Source organism: Podarcis gaigeae (genome assembly GCF_964106915.1).
Source record: "Podarcis gaigeae genome assembly, chromosome: 6".
Lineage (NCBI taxonomy): Eukaryota > Metazoa > Chordata > Lepidosauria > Squamata > Lacertidae > Podarcis > Podarcis gaigeae.
Genome location: NC_139682.1, coordinates 61795186 through 61813289, shown reverse-complemented (window position 1 = coordinate 61813289; position 18104 = coordinate 61795186). Strand labels below are relative to the sequence as shown.

Genomic DNA, 18104 nt, shown 5'->3' with positions numbered 1-18104 from the left:
AAAACATGTTGTGCCTCAGTGAGCAGAGTTGTATTAAAGGGCTCCTTTCTGCTACTTCAGAAATCTTGAACCAGCTCTAACATGTATAGAAGCCTTGGGCTAGATGTAGCAGATAAAGTTCTTGCTGTTGCCATAGCCATCCCTGTTTTAGCCCATTTAGCAGGCATGCTACTGTTGCTACCAGTGTTTGTCTCCTTGCTCATCATAACAGAGGTTGGCTTCCTCAGGCAGCAGGCAAAACAAGAGAGCCGTGGCTGAAAGAACTGGCATTAGCTTCTATGGTGGCTTTGCAAAGATGAGAGCAGCTATCTGCTATGGCTCTCACATGCAGGGGCTGGTTCACAGGATGCTAATTTAACCTGCCTACTTTACAGACACCTGGAGTAATGTACCTTGCTTAGTCTTGCTGACCACTTGTGTTTTAAACATTCAAGTCATGATCTACATGACTTGTATGGATGGTCCTGCCCTGGAGCGGAGGGATAAATTTAGAGCATAATAGCCCCTTGGGCTTTATAATTAAGTACTATGGAGAGAAAGTTAAGAATTTTCACATATGAGTTTTAATCTCAGCCTTAACTTCAAACACATCCTATTTTGCTACTAGGAGAAGTGGAACATTTTCATGCCAGGGAACAGAACATCTTACTAGCAAAATTACAGTGTCTAGAAGGCAAGACTTCTCTGGTTTAATTTAGAATATTCCATAATTAAGGAGCATAATCTTGTTGCATTATTAGGTAGATCTATGACAACCAGTTAAGTATGCAGGCTTCTCTGTGGATTTTGTTTCTGGGCCTATGCAGACCTTCTGCTTGAAACAAAACTCCAATATGCCTGAAATCATGGGATGAAGCAGGAGAATGCCCAGTCTAGTATCTACAACCTTCGCTAAACAGATTTTAAAAGCATGCATTGCTTTTGCAATGAATTATATTAAGATAAATAGGGAACTACATGCTTCATTTACTCAAACTCCTGAGATTTCTATTGAAATAGGTGTCGCTTGATTGCATATCAACACTTATGGGTGTTGCTGCAATAATCCATATGCAGCTAACTACTCAGAACACAGCATCATTTCTAGTCATGAGATACTTACTTATTGAATTTTAATACCGTTGTTCCCAAGGCTATAAATCCAGTGTGAAACTGAATCTGGAATATTTGTGTGTTTGTCATCTAAAAGAAAACATTAAAACACAATTTTAAAATCAACCCTCCTCACAAAAATAAAATATTTGGCGTATAGTATGCAGGTATTAGTAAGTTAGTCTGTAGCAGGCTTAAACAGTTATTTTGCAAATTCAAATCCTTCATTATAACAAAGTATGAAAATGTTGCATTGATGAAGACATACTTTTGGATCAGGGTTAGAAAATATGTATCTTTCTATTGCATTCAATTCTTACAGTGGGGAGAGAAACAGAAACCCATTTGTCCTGCTTACCACAAGTACATAAAATATAATAGTATCTGAGTCATAAAACATGATGGCACTCCCTCCTAATATTCATGTGACTAAGACACAAATGAAACATACTGCTCATGGTATAGAATTATTCTGTACAATATAGAGTTATTATCGCTTCTATGTTATCAGCAATAATATAAATTCTTACTTAGTTCTGCATGATCTGTCCACTCCTTTTGGAAAGGGAATGGACTATGCATAATAAGAATTTGTGTGTTGTTGTCACCACATAGAGGGATATTACTTTGTGAAGACGGTTCAAGTTTCTCCATAAGTTTCTGAACTGGACTATAGTCTAAAGTGACATCAATACTTGTTCAGCTATATTATTAGACAAACTACCAAACATCTTTCAATAAGTAGCATCACTGCCTCGTTCTTATTTTGCTTCCATATCTCCCAGTTTTTTTAAAAAAAAAATGGGTGCAGAACTGCGTATTGCAGAAAGGGAACATCTGTTTTCTTTTTGGTCTGATTAGATGAGCTGAAAGGAGAGCAGTACCAAGCATTACCCCCCAAGTATTGGAATAAATTTCCCTTGATAAAGTGAATGTTTGGAAAAATATCAGAAAACTATTCTCTTTGTCAGCTGCCTCTTCCCTTTTGAAATTTGACTTCAGCAGCTGCTTTTGATCTTCTCATTGTGTCTTTAGATTTTGACACCCCACTGCTACCTCACCACAGTATTAAAGAATCTGGAGTTGGCTAACCACCCCCACTTGTTTAGCTTTACATTCAACAAATGCATCAAGTCATACTTTAGCTTGAAGTCGTCCCCCAATGGTTGATCGCATATGGTAGACAGAAACCACTACGTCGCCATGGACAGTGACTCCTAACGGAATTACAACTTTTCCTTCTTGAATACGGAATTCCCTAAAGAAAAGTAAAATAATTTTTACTTTACAACTCTTGTAATATTAATCAGAACTATCAAAACAAGATTCACAGTGACCTTACCCCACACCCAAGTACTGTACCACTCTACCCAGTAGAAGGAGTAGGTTGGGCCAATTAACAAAAAGGAAGTCTTGGTTTGGCTGGTTTGTTTACCTCCCTTCTCTCTCACAGCACAAGCTACAGCCTATGCCAACATCCACCAATATACTATATGCAGAAAATGCACAGAATTTGAAACAACCCATAGTACAAAAATCAAAACTTCAGAGGCAAAACATTATCCCTATTTAAGCATTATGTATCTGTAGGTGCCCAATGTGTGAAGGGCCCATCCAGAACATGGCCAATGTGTATGGTGGCAGCACTTCCCAGTTCATGTGTGATAAGAGTCAGTGTGAAGATAGGATGCCCCTACACACATATGCATTGGGAAATCCTGGTTCCCATCCAAATAGCCACAGCTGTATTGACACAGGCCCAAGCAGATACCCATACCTATATTTCAGACTGGTGTTGATCACGTATCAACCAGGGGATGCAACCAGCATGTTTACTGGTGCCTGGGGGCATAAGTAGCTTGTGTGCTCTAGATAGCTCCTTCCCCTGCTTTGTATGTATGGCTGCAGAAGTATTCTAAGTAAACACAGTGGCACTCACTTCATTCTTTCATACTCTTGGGAGGTTGTGAAGATTCTGGTTTCTCCAATAAGAATGTCACAGAAAGGCCGGCAGCCAGTTCTCTGCTTGTTGAAACAGGGCACTGGACTGAAGAGGACTGATTTGATAGTTAGAGGCTTGCAGTGAGGTTGAATAGGTTTGTCTGCTATTAGATCACAAATATATCCTACATACCTGCAATGAGAAAAATAATTAAGAGGGGTCCATTCATATTACTGCTTTGCTGAGGTTCTCTTCTGAGGGTCTTCTGCTGGTTGCCTCACTGAGAGAAGTGAAGTTGCAGGGAACCAGGTAGAGGGCCCTCTCGGTAGTGGCGCCCTCCCTGTGGAACGCCCTCCCTTCAGATGTCAAGGAGGTAAGGAATTACACTTTTAGAAGACATCTGAAGGCAGCCCTTTATCAGGCAGTTTTTAATGCTTGGTGTTTTTATTATTTTTTTGATATGCTATAAGATGCCCAGGGTGACTGGGGAAACCCAGCCAGATAGGCAGGGGATGATGATGATGATAGAATCCTTTAGCTCTATAAAAGTATTTGGGGTTCCTCAAGTTGCAGAATCTAGTATTTTCAATAGTAGAAATCCTGCTGTCAAGGAACTGGAATGCTATGTGGCCCTCCAAATGCTGCTGGATTACAGCTCCTCATTTGTGGTAGGGATACCACATTTTAAAGTCTTGATGCTCTTGTGATTGTCAAAAACCCAGGGCTTGAGATTACTAATGACTAAAAATTATTACTCCCACTTATACTGGAACAGTCTATACAGGACCAAAGCAATTTAGGAATACTAGTGTTTTGGAATGCAGCCTTAGGAACCCAGTGGGATCATTGAAGCCCTAGCTGAAAGCATTTGTTTTGCTGAACAATCTGCCTTCAACCAGTCAGTGACTAGATAAAATGAATTCCCACTGATTTCAGTGCAGATACATAGCTTTAAACAGACAGGAAGGGTGAAACTGAATAAAACCTGACTCCAAGAAATAAAGAAATGGAAAGTCACATTTCATGTGTTTAGACATTTGGTCCATCGGGAAAACTTACCTTCTGTGGGATGGCCAGAGTACTATTCCAGGTCTCTTTGAATTTAACAACTGAATGGCAGGAATTGGATTAGAGAAGAGATGACAGAAACAGAACATTGCACTGACCAGGATTGCTGATGCTACACGACCATCCTGTCAAATAAAACACAAGAGCATCTATCAGGCTAATTAGAGAAGAAGGTTTGCCGTTTTCTATTTAATGCATACATTATTTGATCAAGGTTCTCTCAAGTTAGAAGCTTCCTGGCTTTAAAACTAAAATTCATACAGTAGCAATTGAATGCAAATACCATTAATGCTCCCAAACCACTGTAAAGATACAACTCATAAGCCAGTGACATCCACACAATTAATTCTGAGGAGCAATACAGAGTCTATGAAAAACTGTTTCTATTAAATCAGCAGCAAACCTCTTACTGCATCTTCCAGCCTCCATACCAGCACTGCATTTCCCTAGCAACTACAGTAGTGGCTCTAGTGTGGAGACTCTCCATGCAATTGAGTAGGCAGATGTGGCAAGAAGCTTGTCAACATTGTAGCAATGCCACAATGAGACAGTTTTTATTTATCTCCACACTGGCTCAGTAACCCATGAATCAGCCTTCTGTTCAGCTGAGATTTACTCAGAAAGGTACTTCTGTGTCCCTGACAGGCTGGAATTGATACTCCTTTTTATTCCTCTTTTTGGCTTTGTTCTTGGGGTACAGCATCAAGCATATTAGTAAGACTGCGACTTTTAATCAATTAGGCTTACTAAAAAGTTATCCATAATTAATTGATCTTTAAAAATAAATGTATGCAGGCAGAATCCAACCAACAGATCCTGTCAGCACAAGGATTTACACTTGCACAACTCCCCCCCCCCCTTATCTCACTGTGTGCACCCTCCCCAAAACTGCTCCAGAAGGTTGAGGGAAGAACCACAAAATATTTAGGGCACCACAATCAAATAATTTCACTGACAACAAATGACTTAATTGGATACCTCCATACATACTTTATTGTACACCACCACGAGCTTTTAAAAATGAGTCAGCAGTTTCTCAGTTCCTCTATAAACAAGCTGTTTTGTGATCAGACTTTTCTTGAAAAGTGGTTACTTACTGCCTGACTTACCATACAGTGGATGACACAAACATTTTTGGGATTCTGCTGCAACCAGTTATGCATGTTCTTACATACAGCATAGAGGTTATGGAGACTTGGTGCTTGTCTAATTGGCCAGCTACATTCAGATACCTAAAGAAGTCATAAAGTAAGGAAAGGTTAATTTGAAATTTCATAGTAACATGTTAGGTCATCTGCTCCATTCATTTTAATGGACAAGCTGTCCCTTTAAGCACGTTTATCAAACATTTAACAAAGGGTTGCTTAGCAAACATAAAAATTCATGGTTTGGAAAGAAAAGATTCAAGTCTTTTCTGTAGTTTACCCCACACAGCTAAAATTCCCAGCACCCTAAACCAGGCATAGACAAACTCGGCCCTCCAGATGTTTTTTGGGACTACAACTCCCATCATTCCTGACCACTGGTCCTCTTAGCTAGGAATGATGGGAGTTGTAGTCCCAAAGCATCTGGAGGGCTGAGTCTGCCTATGCCTGCCCTAATCAAACAACAGTTCCCAGAATAATTTGGAAGAAGTTGTGGAAGTTCCTGTACTGATTTACAAGGCCCTCAGACCCTGGATACCTTAGGGGTTGACTGATACCTTAAGTTCCTGCCTAATCACTGAGGTCTTCAGAGGAGTCACTGTTAATGGTCCCCCAAGGCATGGATGCACAGCTTATATCTCTTAGGAGCTGTGCATTCAGTGTTGTGGGTCAAATTTTGTTTCAAATTTCCAGTTTAGGTCAGGCATCCATTGAAGACTTTTTTTTATTATTCCAGCAGGCATTTTAGTCGAAGTTTTTTTAAATAGTTTTTAAAATTTTGTTTTATTTAATCTTCTGCACACCACTTAGAGATGATTGTAAATTACACTGTATATAACTTGTTGAAACAACAACGATAATATTAATAATACTGTGCTTTAAATGTATAGTGTGTATGCATGCAGCCCCGGTGTTTTGAGGACTGTATCTACAGTCTGTGCTTGCATAGCACACAATAATTCAGCAGCTACCCAGTTAACAGTAACTATTTATTACAGAATTCAGGAATTGAAAACAAAATTTTCAGGCATGGCTTTTTTAAAAAAACCGATCATACTGCTTTGAAAATTACAATATATTTAATAAAGGGAGAGAGGTCAGCTAACCAAATGAAATTGATATAATTGCAAAGAGACCTGTGGCAACTAAGGACAATGGCTGCAATTCTGTGTACAACTGGGCTGCTTACATCTCACTGAAAGCCACAAGATTAAGGCAGCTTAAGCTAATACATGAGTTTCCATGAACAAGAACTTTCTTCTATTATTGAAGCACAACAATATAAGTGCCAGCCATTCTTTAGCACTGCAGCAAAAGAATTGTCTGTGCGAATTTAGATAACACCACATACAGAATAATGAACAGTGGAGAAGATACACTGGATGGGCATTTGCCCAGAAAAACTGCCTAAAACTATTTTAAATAATATTAATAATAATTAAATAATTTAAATAATAATTAAAGTAGCTCTTCTGAAATATGCATTACTTTTCCTGCATGCTTGACTAATAAGTGCTCTTTGTATCAAGTATACACTAGTCCCTAGTATTTTGTCCACAGTGTATTAAAAAATTCCAGCTTGCATGCACCCACATTCTTCCGTGGTAGTACACCTCATTAGTCTCAGTGGTATTTGTTTCTAGTAAGTGTATTTATCCAGCTTGGGGCAAGGCCCTGCCATTGTTCTTTAAGACTCAAAAGCTGCATTCACACGGCAGTTTATTCCATTTTCATGACACTTCCCTAAAATCTAATTTCCACATTATATAAAAGCAGCTTGATGTAAAAGCTACTTCCAGAACTATAGTGGATTATAGTAGAATACAGCACAAATTAAGCGCTCATTTCCATGTTATTTCCAAGGAGATTTATTAATGTCCTAACAATACACAAACTAGCCAAATATCAGTAAGACAGAACCATATAAATATCAGCAAATAACAAACAAAAACTTAGTACAGGCTCCATCCAAAAATATAAGTCCATCAGAATAACATGGTCTTATGATATTGGTTAAAAGCAAGGCAAAGAAGCACCTGTTTTGCATAGAGAAAGTTGTAAAGATAACATGCCTAATCTTACAGACAGAGCTAACACCCTGTGATAGTCTGGGTCAAATCACAGTACCAGCAGAAGTCACTTACTCTATTATGAAACCTGGTAGTACGATAAGACTTCGGTGACAAATTGAAAACTGTGTAGTGGTCAGGATGTCTTGTATCCAAGAACGTCCGTACATCATCAATATGATTCCTAAATCCTAGTTCAACTCCTTCACCAGGAAATGACATCACTATCAAGACATGAAAAATGTAAGTTTAAATTCTAAACCAGAAAAGATACAAGATTGACAATTAACAAGTCTAACATGGCTGCATTGCTACAAGGAGCACTGCTTCATTGTTTGAAGTAACTCACACACTTACCAATAATTCTTGAGGTAATGTAAGAAATATCTAGTTCTCCCTTGGTGTAGCTATTTTAAAAGACAGGAAAATAAATGCTGGTTAATACACACACCAAAATCAGCAGAAGTTTTATAGATGTTCCATGTCCCATTAAGGCCTATGCACAAGTCTTCCCTGTGTCTGTAAAGTAATAATCATATTCGCTCAGCAAAGAGACAACTGCAGCATCTTGTAATGCACAGCATTTCCCCATATTTTGGGGGTGCATTATGCTCCTGTGGTTCCTTTCCAATTGCTGCATTCATATTATTTCACTTCTGACTATGCAGCGGAATCTCTCTCTCGTGCAATTATGCAGATATTTCATGTCAATTAGCTATTGATTTTAAACTGGCCCTGCACCAGAATGCGTTAAGAGATGATGAACCAAATTTTTTTTTTATATGTATACCCCTCCTTTTCTTCTGTCATGGAACCAAAGGTGGTTTAAGAAATAGTTCCCATGAGCTTTCTCTCCCACTCTCGCTCTCACTCTCTTTCAGGTAACAATAAAGTATATGAGGGATGGGAAACCTGTGGCCTCAGATGTTCCTGGACTCCTTCTCCCATAAACACCAACCAGGAAGTACAATAGTCAGGGATTATTGAAGTTGTAGCCCAACCCCTGGGATGGCCACAGTTGCTTCAACCCTGAATTGGGATTCATTGCCTTTCACTCTCACGACTCTGTTGGAAATATCTAAAATCTCAAGCTATTTTGTAAAATTAGAAATTAGGTAGTTAAAAAAAACCAACAACTGCAAAGCTCATCCTGGGTCTTTATTTGTAGACAACTGCATATAATGCCAGCTAAATAATTCAATAGATAGTATCCAAGATTGTAGTTCTGTTAGGACAAGGATCATTGGGCTGCCAAGAAAACTTCCCCTCCCTCTTCTGTCCATGCATGCTCCCTAAATCTGTTCTGGGTTTTCCCCAAAACCTCTGGAGTAAATTTGGGGAGGGCAAGTTCCATTGTGCAAACAGAAATTCTTGCACTAAGGGAACTACTTTGTTGGATACCACCTATGGTGTCTACTCAGCTAATATTAAATGTTCCTTTACTGTTTCAGTACATTTGACTCAAAGAGCATAATGACAGAAGGGCCTCCCAGAGCAAGAAAATGGTGGCTGAACATTAGGAAAGAAGCTGCTTCATGAATTTGTGTTCATGGTTACCATTAGCCTGAATACTGAAGATCTCAGCCCTCAAACAAATCCCTTACTTTTCTGTCGAATTCCACACACTTTTAGACCAAGTTAAGAATGCAAGAAGAGCCTGCTGGATCAGGCCAGTGACCCATCTAGTCCAACACCTGTTCTCACAGTGGCCTAACAGATGACTATGGAAAGTCCATGAACAGGACCTGAGGACAACAGTGATTCCAGTAAAATGGCATTCGACAGCAAAGATAGAATAATAGCCATTGGGGTTAGCATCCACTGATAGCCTTAGCCTCCATGAACTTCTCTGATCCTCTTTTATAGCCGTCCAAATTGGTAGGCATCACTGCCTCTCATGGGAGTGTATTCCATAGTTTATGCACTGTGTGAAAAATTACGGTACTTTCTTTTGTCTGTCTGGAATCATCCAGTATTTAGCTTCATTGAAAAGCTTCTTTCTATATACTCTCTCCACACCATGCAAACTTTTATAAATTTTTGTCATGTCACCTCTTCTTGCCTTTTCTCTAATTTAAAAGCCCCAAATGCTGTAACCTTTCCTCACAGGGGATTTTTTCCCCTATCCGCTTGATCATTTTGGTTGCCCTTTTCTGAACCCTTTTCAGTTCTACACTAACCTTTTTGAGGATATTCATTTCCAAAAAGTGAATAATTTATGGATAGAGAGAAGTTCTTCTTCCTGTCTATAACTCAGGGTCTACCAGTGGTTTTGACTGACAGTACGTTCAGAGGAAACAAGCGGAAATAAAGCTTCACTCAGTACAGAGTTAATTTATGGGGTTCACTTCCACAAGACGGCTTCTAAAAGGAGGATTGCACAAATTCATGGAGGATAAGGCTATTGATAGCTAACTAGTTATGATGGCTAAAGGGAACTGTTTCATATCTAGAAGTATGCTCCTGAGTATCAGCTGGAGAAACAAGAGAAAAGGAAAGTTACCGTATTTTTCTCTCCATAACACTCTTTTTCTCTCCTAGAAAGTAAGGGGAAATGTCTGTGTGTTATGGAGCGAATGCCTACGGATAGCGGGGGGATCTGCTGCAGTCGTGAGCAGAGGATCCATGGTTCCCCTTCATTCCCTCCTCCGTGGCTCGCTTTGAAACAGCAAAGCAGGAGAGGAGCCACTTACACAGGTGTAAGCAGCTCCTGTCTGGTTGACTGTCTGGTTGAGAGGAGGGAGAGAAGCAGACGCTGCTTGTTTTAAAGGAGCAAAGCGGGAGAGCAGAGCAGCCGCTTACACGAGTGTAAGCAGCTCCTGTCCGGTTGGCTCCTTTAAATCAACCGTGCTCTCTGTCCCTCTCTTCTCCCCACTCAGCTCGCTAAATAGCAGCAAAGCTTTTTAGCGAGCCGAGCCGGGGAGGAGGGAGAGAAGCAGAGCCTGCTTGTTTTAAAGGAGCAAAGTGGGAGAGGAGAGGAGCCTTCTTCCCTTATACCCCTCTTCTGTATTATTAGCAGCATCCTTCTCCACACACCCCACGTGTGTTCCTTTTCTCCTTAAACCCCTCTTCTGCATTATTAGCAGCATCCTTCTCCACACACCCCACGTGTATTCCTTCTCCCCTTAAACCCTTCTTCTGCATTATTAACAGCATCCTTCTCCACACATCCCACGCGTGCTCCTTGTCCCTTGAATGCTTTTCCTTCCCTCCCCACTTAAAACGTGGTTACAAAGCACGGATCCACATGGATCCTCAGGATTTTTGCACTGAGTCACCCCAAATTCACCATCAGATCACATAGCATGTCCATGGCTACAGCATGCACCAAAAAAAACACGCACCCACTGTTTCATGGGGCCACAATGGTGCAAAAACATGGTTACAAAGCATGGATCCACATGGATGCTCAGGATTTTTGCATTGGGCTACCCCAAACTCACCTTCAGATCACATGTCTGTGGCCACAGCATGAACCACAAAAATCATACACCCACTGTTTTGTTTAGAATATATTTTTTTCTTGTTTTCCTCCTCTAAAAACTACGTGCTTGTTATGGTCAGGTGCATGTTATAGAGCAAAAAATACGGTAGTTGCTCCATGCCTTCCTTATAGGCTTCCTGGAGTTAGCCACAGCGGCTTGAGGGCCATCATAATATTATTCAAACTTCAGGCTTCTACAGCAACCTTTTCTGTTTCCCTCCTAAGATCTCACCAGGGTGCTAAATAATCCCTTTGTCAAAGCCTACTAAAATCTGATTATTTCCCTGTGACAGGGAAATAATTACTAAGCTTACTATTTTGCTAGCTGAGCTCTCCAGGGCTTTTGTTTCATAGTACCTTGCAACAGATTGCATAACTTTCGTAGAAGTGTCTTTAAGAGTGTCCTTCAAGTTATCCTTTAAGTTGCTGAACAGTCTCCCTGCTCCTCCTTTCATCATGTCTAACAGGCCTCCCCCATAGTTAGACTCTATGTCCGGAGACGAGGCACCTTAAAAGAAGAAAACCAGACATAAGACAACACACACATACATTGCTTTGCTGGAGATTTACCAACCACCACAAGCACCAGATCTTAGCACACATCAGCAGCAACAATGCAGCTTCCAGTTAGGAACGAGCAAATGGAGATGTAAATGCCAACCAAGTTAGTCACAATCTCTGGTAAACAACAGGATGCATCAGAGTTATTTAACTGTGGTAGTGACATAACCAAAGAATGTTACAATTTGGGGGGGGGGGGATGTAACAGATTTTTTTCCTGGAAAGCAATAAATCAGATTAAATGGTACAAAAAGACAGGCTACCAATGACTTCGCATGGTCACTACAAAACCAGGCACATATGAGGAGCACCAGTTCTGCAACAAACACTGTACTGTACTGTTCTGTACTGTTTTGCTCTGTTCCATGTCGGCTGTGGGCTGGACAGAATCAGAGGTGAATGTACCTGGAACAGAGAGAGACTAGCAACAGGAAACAGGGTATCACAGAAAGAAGCGTTTTTCAGATAGGAAAGCCTGTTTTCAGGTTGCTGCTCAGCAGGATGTACTGCAGGACCCGAGACAGCTTTCAGAGGCAGGTGTTGATGTGACAGAGCCCATCTGAGTCATTATATCACTAATGCACGGCTTGCTAAATACAGAGCCACATGTCTCAAGTAAAGTTGCAAGGCATTTAAAAGAATGGTGCTCTAGGTCTGTAGCTGTTTTACTTTTGATTTTTTAAAAAGGCATATGGAACAAAGGCATACTATCAACCATGCCCAACTCTGACAAATGCAAAAGAATTTCTGCTTATCAGTCCATTTTCCCTGGCCAGCCTAAGCCTGTTGCATCAGATATTTTCAGCATTTGAATAAACTACCCATTTAAAGATAATTTAACAGAATTACATTGCGAAATTCACACTCTGACATGTATCCAGACATTGGGTTCTTATGATCTGAAACCCAGTGGTGATAAATTCTGATAACAGGCGCAATGATATCCATGCACAGAGAGACCATTCTAACATCTCTCACTCTTCTTATGCAAGTTCCCCTACTTAAAAGCCCATTGCACAGCTCTCTTTGGACAATTTTGTCAATCTGCAATTTGTTTTGTGGAAGCTACACCACATATAGTGAGTGAATGACTGCATCAGCATTCCCATTCACTCCGAAGGAGGAAACAGATCCACAGAGTTGAATGGGCAATGGATCCTTGGAGTGGAGCATACATGAACACAAAAGAATAAAATAAAACAAAGGTGTGTTTGTAACAACACAGCTGCTAATTAAGAATGAGTGCAGATGTACACAGTAGTATGTGTAGGTGCCCTAATGGAGTGCTCGGTCCCCCACTGGGCCACTTTTGTTCTATTTATTCCAAGGCAGGTTCTTCTTCCACACCTCCTTTGCAAGCACCCAAAAGCTAACTGTTCTTGTGTTTCTGGGCAGTAGCCTCTTCATCAGGGGTCCACAGATTCCCCCTACAAATGCTTACAGGGAAGGTGCAGAGAGCCTGCCTTGGAATTAACATACTGGCCACAATGCTGTGCACCAGGCAGCACAGTGGCAACCTGGGGGTGGGAGTGTAAAGCTCTACTAAATACTAGGGCACCTCTCCATAACACTCTGTGTGCTTAGCATTGCAGCTACAGATTTGAAAGTGCTTTATCATAGCCAAGAATATAGCCGGGATCCAAAGAGCCTCTTGGGCATAGCTAGTGCATTTGGTTCTTCTTTCCACTTTTTCAAGAGACCACAAACAATTATGTAGTACATCAGTTATAATCTAGTTAACACTGAACTTTTTGGTAAAGAACTGCTACTTTGGTTGTGAAATAAGACTAGGATATTTGGTAACAGGCATGCTTTCCTAAGTCAGTTGCTAACATCTCATTGGAAGGATTTGTGTTTTTTTAATGAAATGCAGATGCTTGTGATAACTGCCTCTGTTAGTAGCCTTATCCACACCTTTATGAAAGTCTTAATTGCCTTGTACATTGTTGTTTTATTCTTCCATGGTTTACGGACCTCAATTAGATAACACAACAACAATAAATACTGTTCTGATTCTAATAGCCTTGATGGCAGAATAAGTTATAATCCTGCATGATTTCACCTACCATAGAAAAAGGGAGGGGGAATGTTTAACTTTTTCTCATTACCTTGACATTTCTATCAGCTTGTCACTTAAGCTTTATGTGAACTAAAATATTTTATTTATTTACTTTTTCAAAGTATTATCTCACTAGCAAAAAAAGCAATTAAATTTGTGCTTAGAACTGTCATTTAAACCATGACAATACGAAACACAGTCAAGGGCAAAACTGTGTAAAAACAAGCACTAATGATGCAATGGCAAAAGATGTGCAAGCAATCTGGTGGTCCTATTCAGTTCTTAGAAACAAAGAGGCTTATGAAATGGACTCTTCTGTTTTAAAAAAAGGAGAAAGACAGACCAGACATTGTCTAACAGATTGTTTTGGTTTATTTTGTTTTCACTGATACAGAGATATCTCTTGGCTTATTGAAAAGCAAATATAAAAAGACTAGAGATGTTAACTTCTAGAAATCAAAGAATACTTTGCTTACTTCAGCTGATCACTGCTAACTCTTGAGATTAATCTATGAGAAACCCAACTCCAAAGGTCTTATCTTCATTGACATTTCCTGGTCTGAAGATATTTTGGACTAATTGAATGGTCAGTGTTTTGTAAATGAATCTAGTTTTGTCAATCAAATAGAGGATGTTTGTTCTCATAGTCCACCCTGCAGCTATGAAGTTTCAGAAAGCAAATTTAAAGTGATATTTTGCATTTCCAGATTCATTTCAATTGGGGTTTAGGCTCGGTTTTGGCACAGAAATTGCTTTAGTCACCCTGTATGATAACCACCATTGGGAAAGAGACAACAGAAATGTGTCCCTATTACCGGTAATTCTCCTCAGCCTCTCAGTGGCTTTTGATACTATCAACAATGGTAACCTTCTGGAGCACCTGTCCAAGTTAGGGGTGGGTAGCACTGCTTTGCAATGGTTTTTTCCTACTTTGGTGATCATCTCCAGAGGACGCTGCTTGGGGAGTGCTCTTTGGCCCCATGGAACCTTCAATGTGGGGTTCTTCAGGGTTTGATTTTATCCCCCATGCTGTTTAACCTTCCTCATTCAGAGTTTTGGATTATGCTGTCAGCAATATGCTGGTGACACACAGCTCTACTTCTTCTTTACATTTGCAGGTATGGGAGTGGGTGTGCTAGACTTTTGTCTTGCCTTGCTAATAGGCTGGATGAGAGGCAACAAGCTGAAGCTCAATCCAGATGATTGAGACTGAGACACTGTGAGTGGGTGGTTCCATAGGCCAGATGGATAGGAGGTTGCCTGTTCTTGATGGTGTTAAACTCCCACTGAAGGAGTGGGTACACAGCTTGGGGGTACTCCTGAATCCATTGCTGTTGCTTAAGACTCAGGTGGAGTGCCTTCCATCAGCTTCAGCTGGTGGCCCAGCTGTGCCCATATCTGGACAGGAATAACATAACTTCTGCTGCCTGTACTCTGGTAACCTCTCGGCTAGATAACTTCAACACGTTATACATCAGGCTGCCTTTGAAGACAGTTCAGAAACTTCAGCTGGTGCAGAATTCAACAGCCAGGTTGCTCACCAGGGCAAGATGGTTTTGAGAATACTACACCAATCTTGGCCAATCTGCATTGGCTGCCAATTAGTTTCTGGGCCCAATTGAAAGCACTGGTTTTCACCTATAAGCCTTAAACAGCTCAGAACCATCTCAGAACCATAATATTTCAAGGACCACTTCTCCCCATATGAACTGACCCAGAACTTGTTATCATCATTTGAGGCCCTTCTTTGTGTGCCTCCTCTATGAGAGGCCCAGAGGGTGGCAACAAGAGAACAGGCCTTTCCTGCAGTGGCTCCTCATTTGTGGAATGCTCTTCCCAGAGAGGCTCAGCTGGTGCCTTCATTATATAGCTTTAGGCGCCAGGCAAAAATGTTGCTCTTCAACCATTACAAAAGATTGCCAATGTCCGCCCATAGGGCTTCATATAGCAATTATATTGAAATCACTACTACCAGCACCCCAAAAAAAAAAACAAAGCACACCATGGCAAAAAAAATATATCTGCTTATGGTCATCAGCACTGCTTTACGGAAATCAGGGGAAATGTTTTTTCATACCTGTTCAGAATCTGACAGGTGCTGATGGTAAAGAACTGTACAGTCTCCTACATACTCTCATTTGTCTAGTTATTACAACTGAATTATTAGAATTTTTAGCAAGGCCTGCAGAAGATGTATTGCTAGAAGTAATAAACTGGAAATATGCATGTGCCTTTATCATAAAAAGGAAGATAATTAAATTCATAGAAGTACTAGAACTGGTATGCAATGCCTATAAATTTCAGAGAGTAGCTCACCATAGACATTTTTAAAATTAGAATAGCTAAATGAATGAAAATAATAAAAATGAAGATATTCTCATGTATTTTTTTTTAAGCATGAAGGTTTGCAAGAATTGATAATAGCTTACAATGCAAAATCTTGAGAGCAGGGAAAATATATTATCCCAGGAGCAGTTTGGGGTCAGAAGCATTTTTGCTAGTGATCAATTGAACAATGCATCCACACATACCAGCTATTGCAGAACAAATGCAGCAGCTTAAACAACTGTATAATATTCACCACATGGCTTCTATATTCAAGCATAAATTGCTATCTGTTTTATGTAACATGCCTCTTTTCATTATCCTGGTGCATTCAGTTTGATTACTTTGATTACTTTGAAAGTATACTCACTATGCAGTATGCATACAGTAAATTTGAAACAGACATAATTGTAGTATGTTGGTCTTTTTTGATGTTTAGAAGTCCCTTAATACCCACTAATCATTAGGTATTGACCAAGCAGTTGAAGGATCTGATAGATGCTCACAGAACTGGTTTCCAGTAGTTCTTTGCATTCTGGGCTGAGTTCCCATCTTGCCTTTCTGCTAAAAGCAGGGAAGGGAGATGGAAAGACACAAGATACCTGGAGGGAACAAAACTCTTCATGGAGAGAAAGGAATCTGCAGCAGGCTAAGTCAGAGGCACTTTGGTTGAGACAATGGAAGCTACATAGAGGAAGTGGGTTTGGAAATTTCTGGCTGCAGTTGGGTTAATCTATCTCCTGCTAGGCCTACGTATGCATCACATGCAGCAGTTATAGTATTTTGTATGCACATAGAAATGTAGCCATGATGTATTAGAAGTGATATTAATGCCCTTACCATACTGCATAGGGGGAAATGTAACATAGATGGAGTTGTTCAGGACCTTATATGTTAGTAGTAGAACCTTAAAACTGGTTCAGTGATTAAAGGCAGCCAGCACATATCTTTTAGTACTAGTGTGATATGTGCTTGATGAGAGGCATCACTCACCACTGGGGTTGTGGCATTCTGCACCAGCTGCAGCCTCCAGACCAGCCACAAGGGAAGGCACACATAGTGGCCATATTATCCCTGTTCAGGAAAGGATATAGTTGATGTACCAGCCAAAGCTGGTGATAAGCACTCTTCACCATTGAGGTCACCTGAGTTTCTATGGACAAAAATGATCCCAAGAGCATTCCTAAGCTTCATACCTGTTCCTTCAGAGTGAATGTGACCCCATCTAGAACAGGCAACCCCCTCTCCTGATTCTTTGACCTGTTGCTTAGTATTGCACACTTTTAAAACTAAATAAATGCCAATTCAAAACAGTTGCAGTTTCATACAATGCATAGCATGGCAGGTTTGCCTCTCAATGGCAATGTTTTCTAGCAATATGTTACCCATGATCAAAACAGCAATATTACACCTACTTCCCTGGGAGAAAGTCTCACTGAATTCTATGGAACTTGCTTCCAAACCGAAGTATATGGGATGGCACTGTTAGAATCTGTACTGACAGCATCATTGTCCTCACAAGGCTTTTTAGCTTGGTAAAGAGGCAAAAAGAGGAGGCATATAGTGGTGTATAGAATTATGTCTGTAGAGAAAGTGGACAGAGAATTTTTATTGTTCTCTGAATAATATTAGAACTGGGTCGCTCGAAGAAGCTGAATGGCAGAAGACTAAGGACAGAGAAGGACTTCTTCCAGCAAGTAGTTAAATTATTAAATTCACTGTCACAAAATGTGGTAATGGCCTCCAACCTAGATTAAACAATTTCACAAAGGATAAAGCCTACTAGCCATGATGGCCGCATACCACTGATGACTATTTTATCTACTACTGTGTTTTAATTTTCTCAGTTGTTTACTGCTATTCAAGCCTTGAATTTTAATGTAGTTTATTGATCTCTTGTAAGCCATTTAAGGAAAATAAACACTCTAAACAGTGTACTAGAAATCTATCCAATAATTTTAAAAGAACCAAAATGACTACCTCCAAGATCAGAAGCAATGTGCTTCTGAACTCCTGTTGCTGAAGAACAGCATTGGGAATTGGTATTGCCCTCATGTCCCAGTTGTGGGCTTCCCATTGCCATCTGGTTTTTCACTGCTGGAAAAAAAGATGCTGGACTAGACAATCCTTTGGCCTGATCCAGAAGGGGTCTTCTGTTATTATTATTTGCCATTTAGAATGTTATGGTCTTGGGACAAAAAGGTATTAAAAGATTTCTGTAATGTTTTCCATCATAACTCAGCCATCTCAAGAATGCACAAGACAAAAAATATAACCAGCAAGGAGACACAGAAGTTCTCCCAAGGCTGGCCTGAAATTGCCAGCATATTCTAATAAGATGGAAGCATATATGTATTTT

General features: G+C 40.2%; 1 protein-coding gene and 1 long non-coding RNA gene across 7 annotated transcripts in view; one reads left to right on the top strand and one right to left on the bottom strand.

Annotated features, from left to right (window-relative positions):
- LOC310846425 overlaps window positions 1–18104 on the top strand; it is a 120737-nt gene that overhangs the window by 17577 nt on the left and 85056 nt on the right. The gene's annotated exons all lie outside the window — the stretch shown is intronic.
- Window positions 1–18104, bottom strand: part of DNAJC6 (DnaJ heat shock protein family (Hsp40) member C6) — a 49695-nt gene that overhangs the window by 15723 nt on the left and 15868 nt on the right. For 4 of the 6 annotated variants that reach the window (XM_083742858.1, XM_083742855.1, XM_083742854.1 and 1 more), the window contains 8 exons: window positions 11158–11308; window positions 7674–7723; window positions 7392–7540; window positions 5200–5334; window positions 4094–4227; window positions 3032–3226; window positions 2233–2350; window positions 1103–1182 (listed from right to left, as the gene is read on the bottom strand). In XM_083742858.1, coding sequence (XP_083598984.1) covers window positions 1103–1182; window positions 2233–2350; window positions 3032–3226; window positions 4094–4227; window positions 5200–5334; window positions 7392–7540; window positions 7674–7723; window positions 11158–11308 — 1012 coding nt within the window. The remainder of the gene's footprint in view (window positions 1–1102; window positions 1183–2232; window positions 2351–3031; window positions 3227–4093; window positions 4228–5199; window positions 5335–7391; window positions 7541–7673; window positions 7724–11157; window positions 11309–18104) is intronic. The other 2 variants (XM_083742859.1, XM_083742856.1) reach the window with 1 other exon arrangement.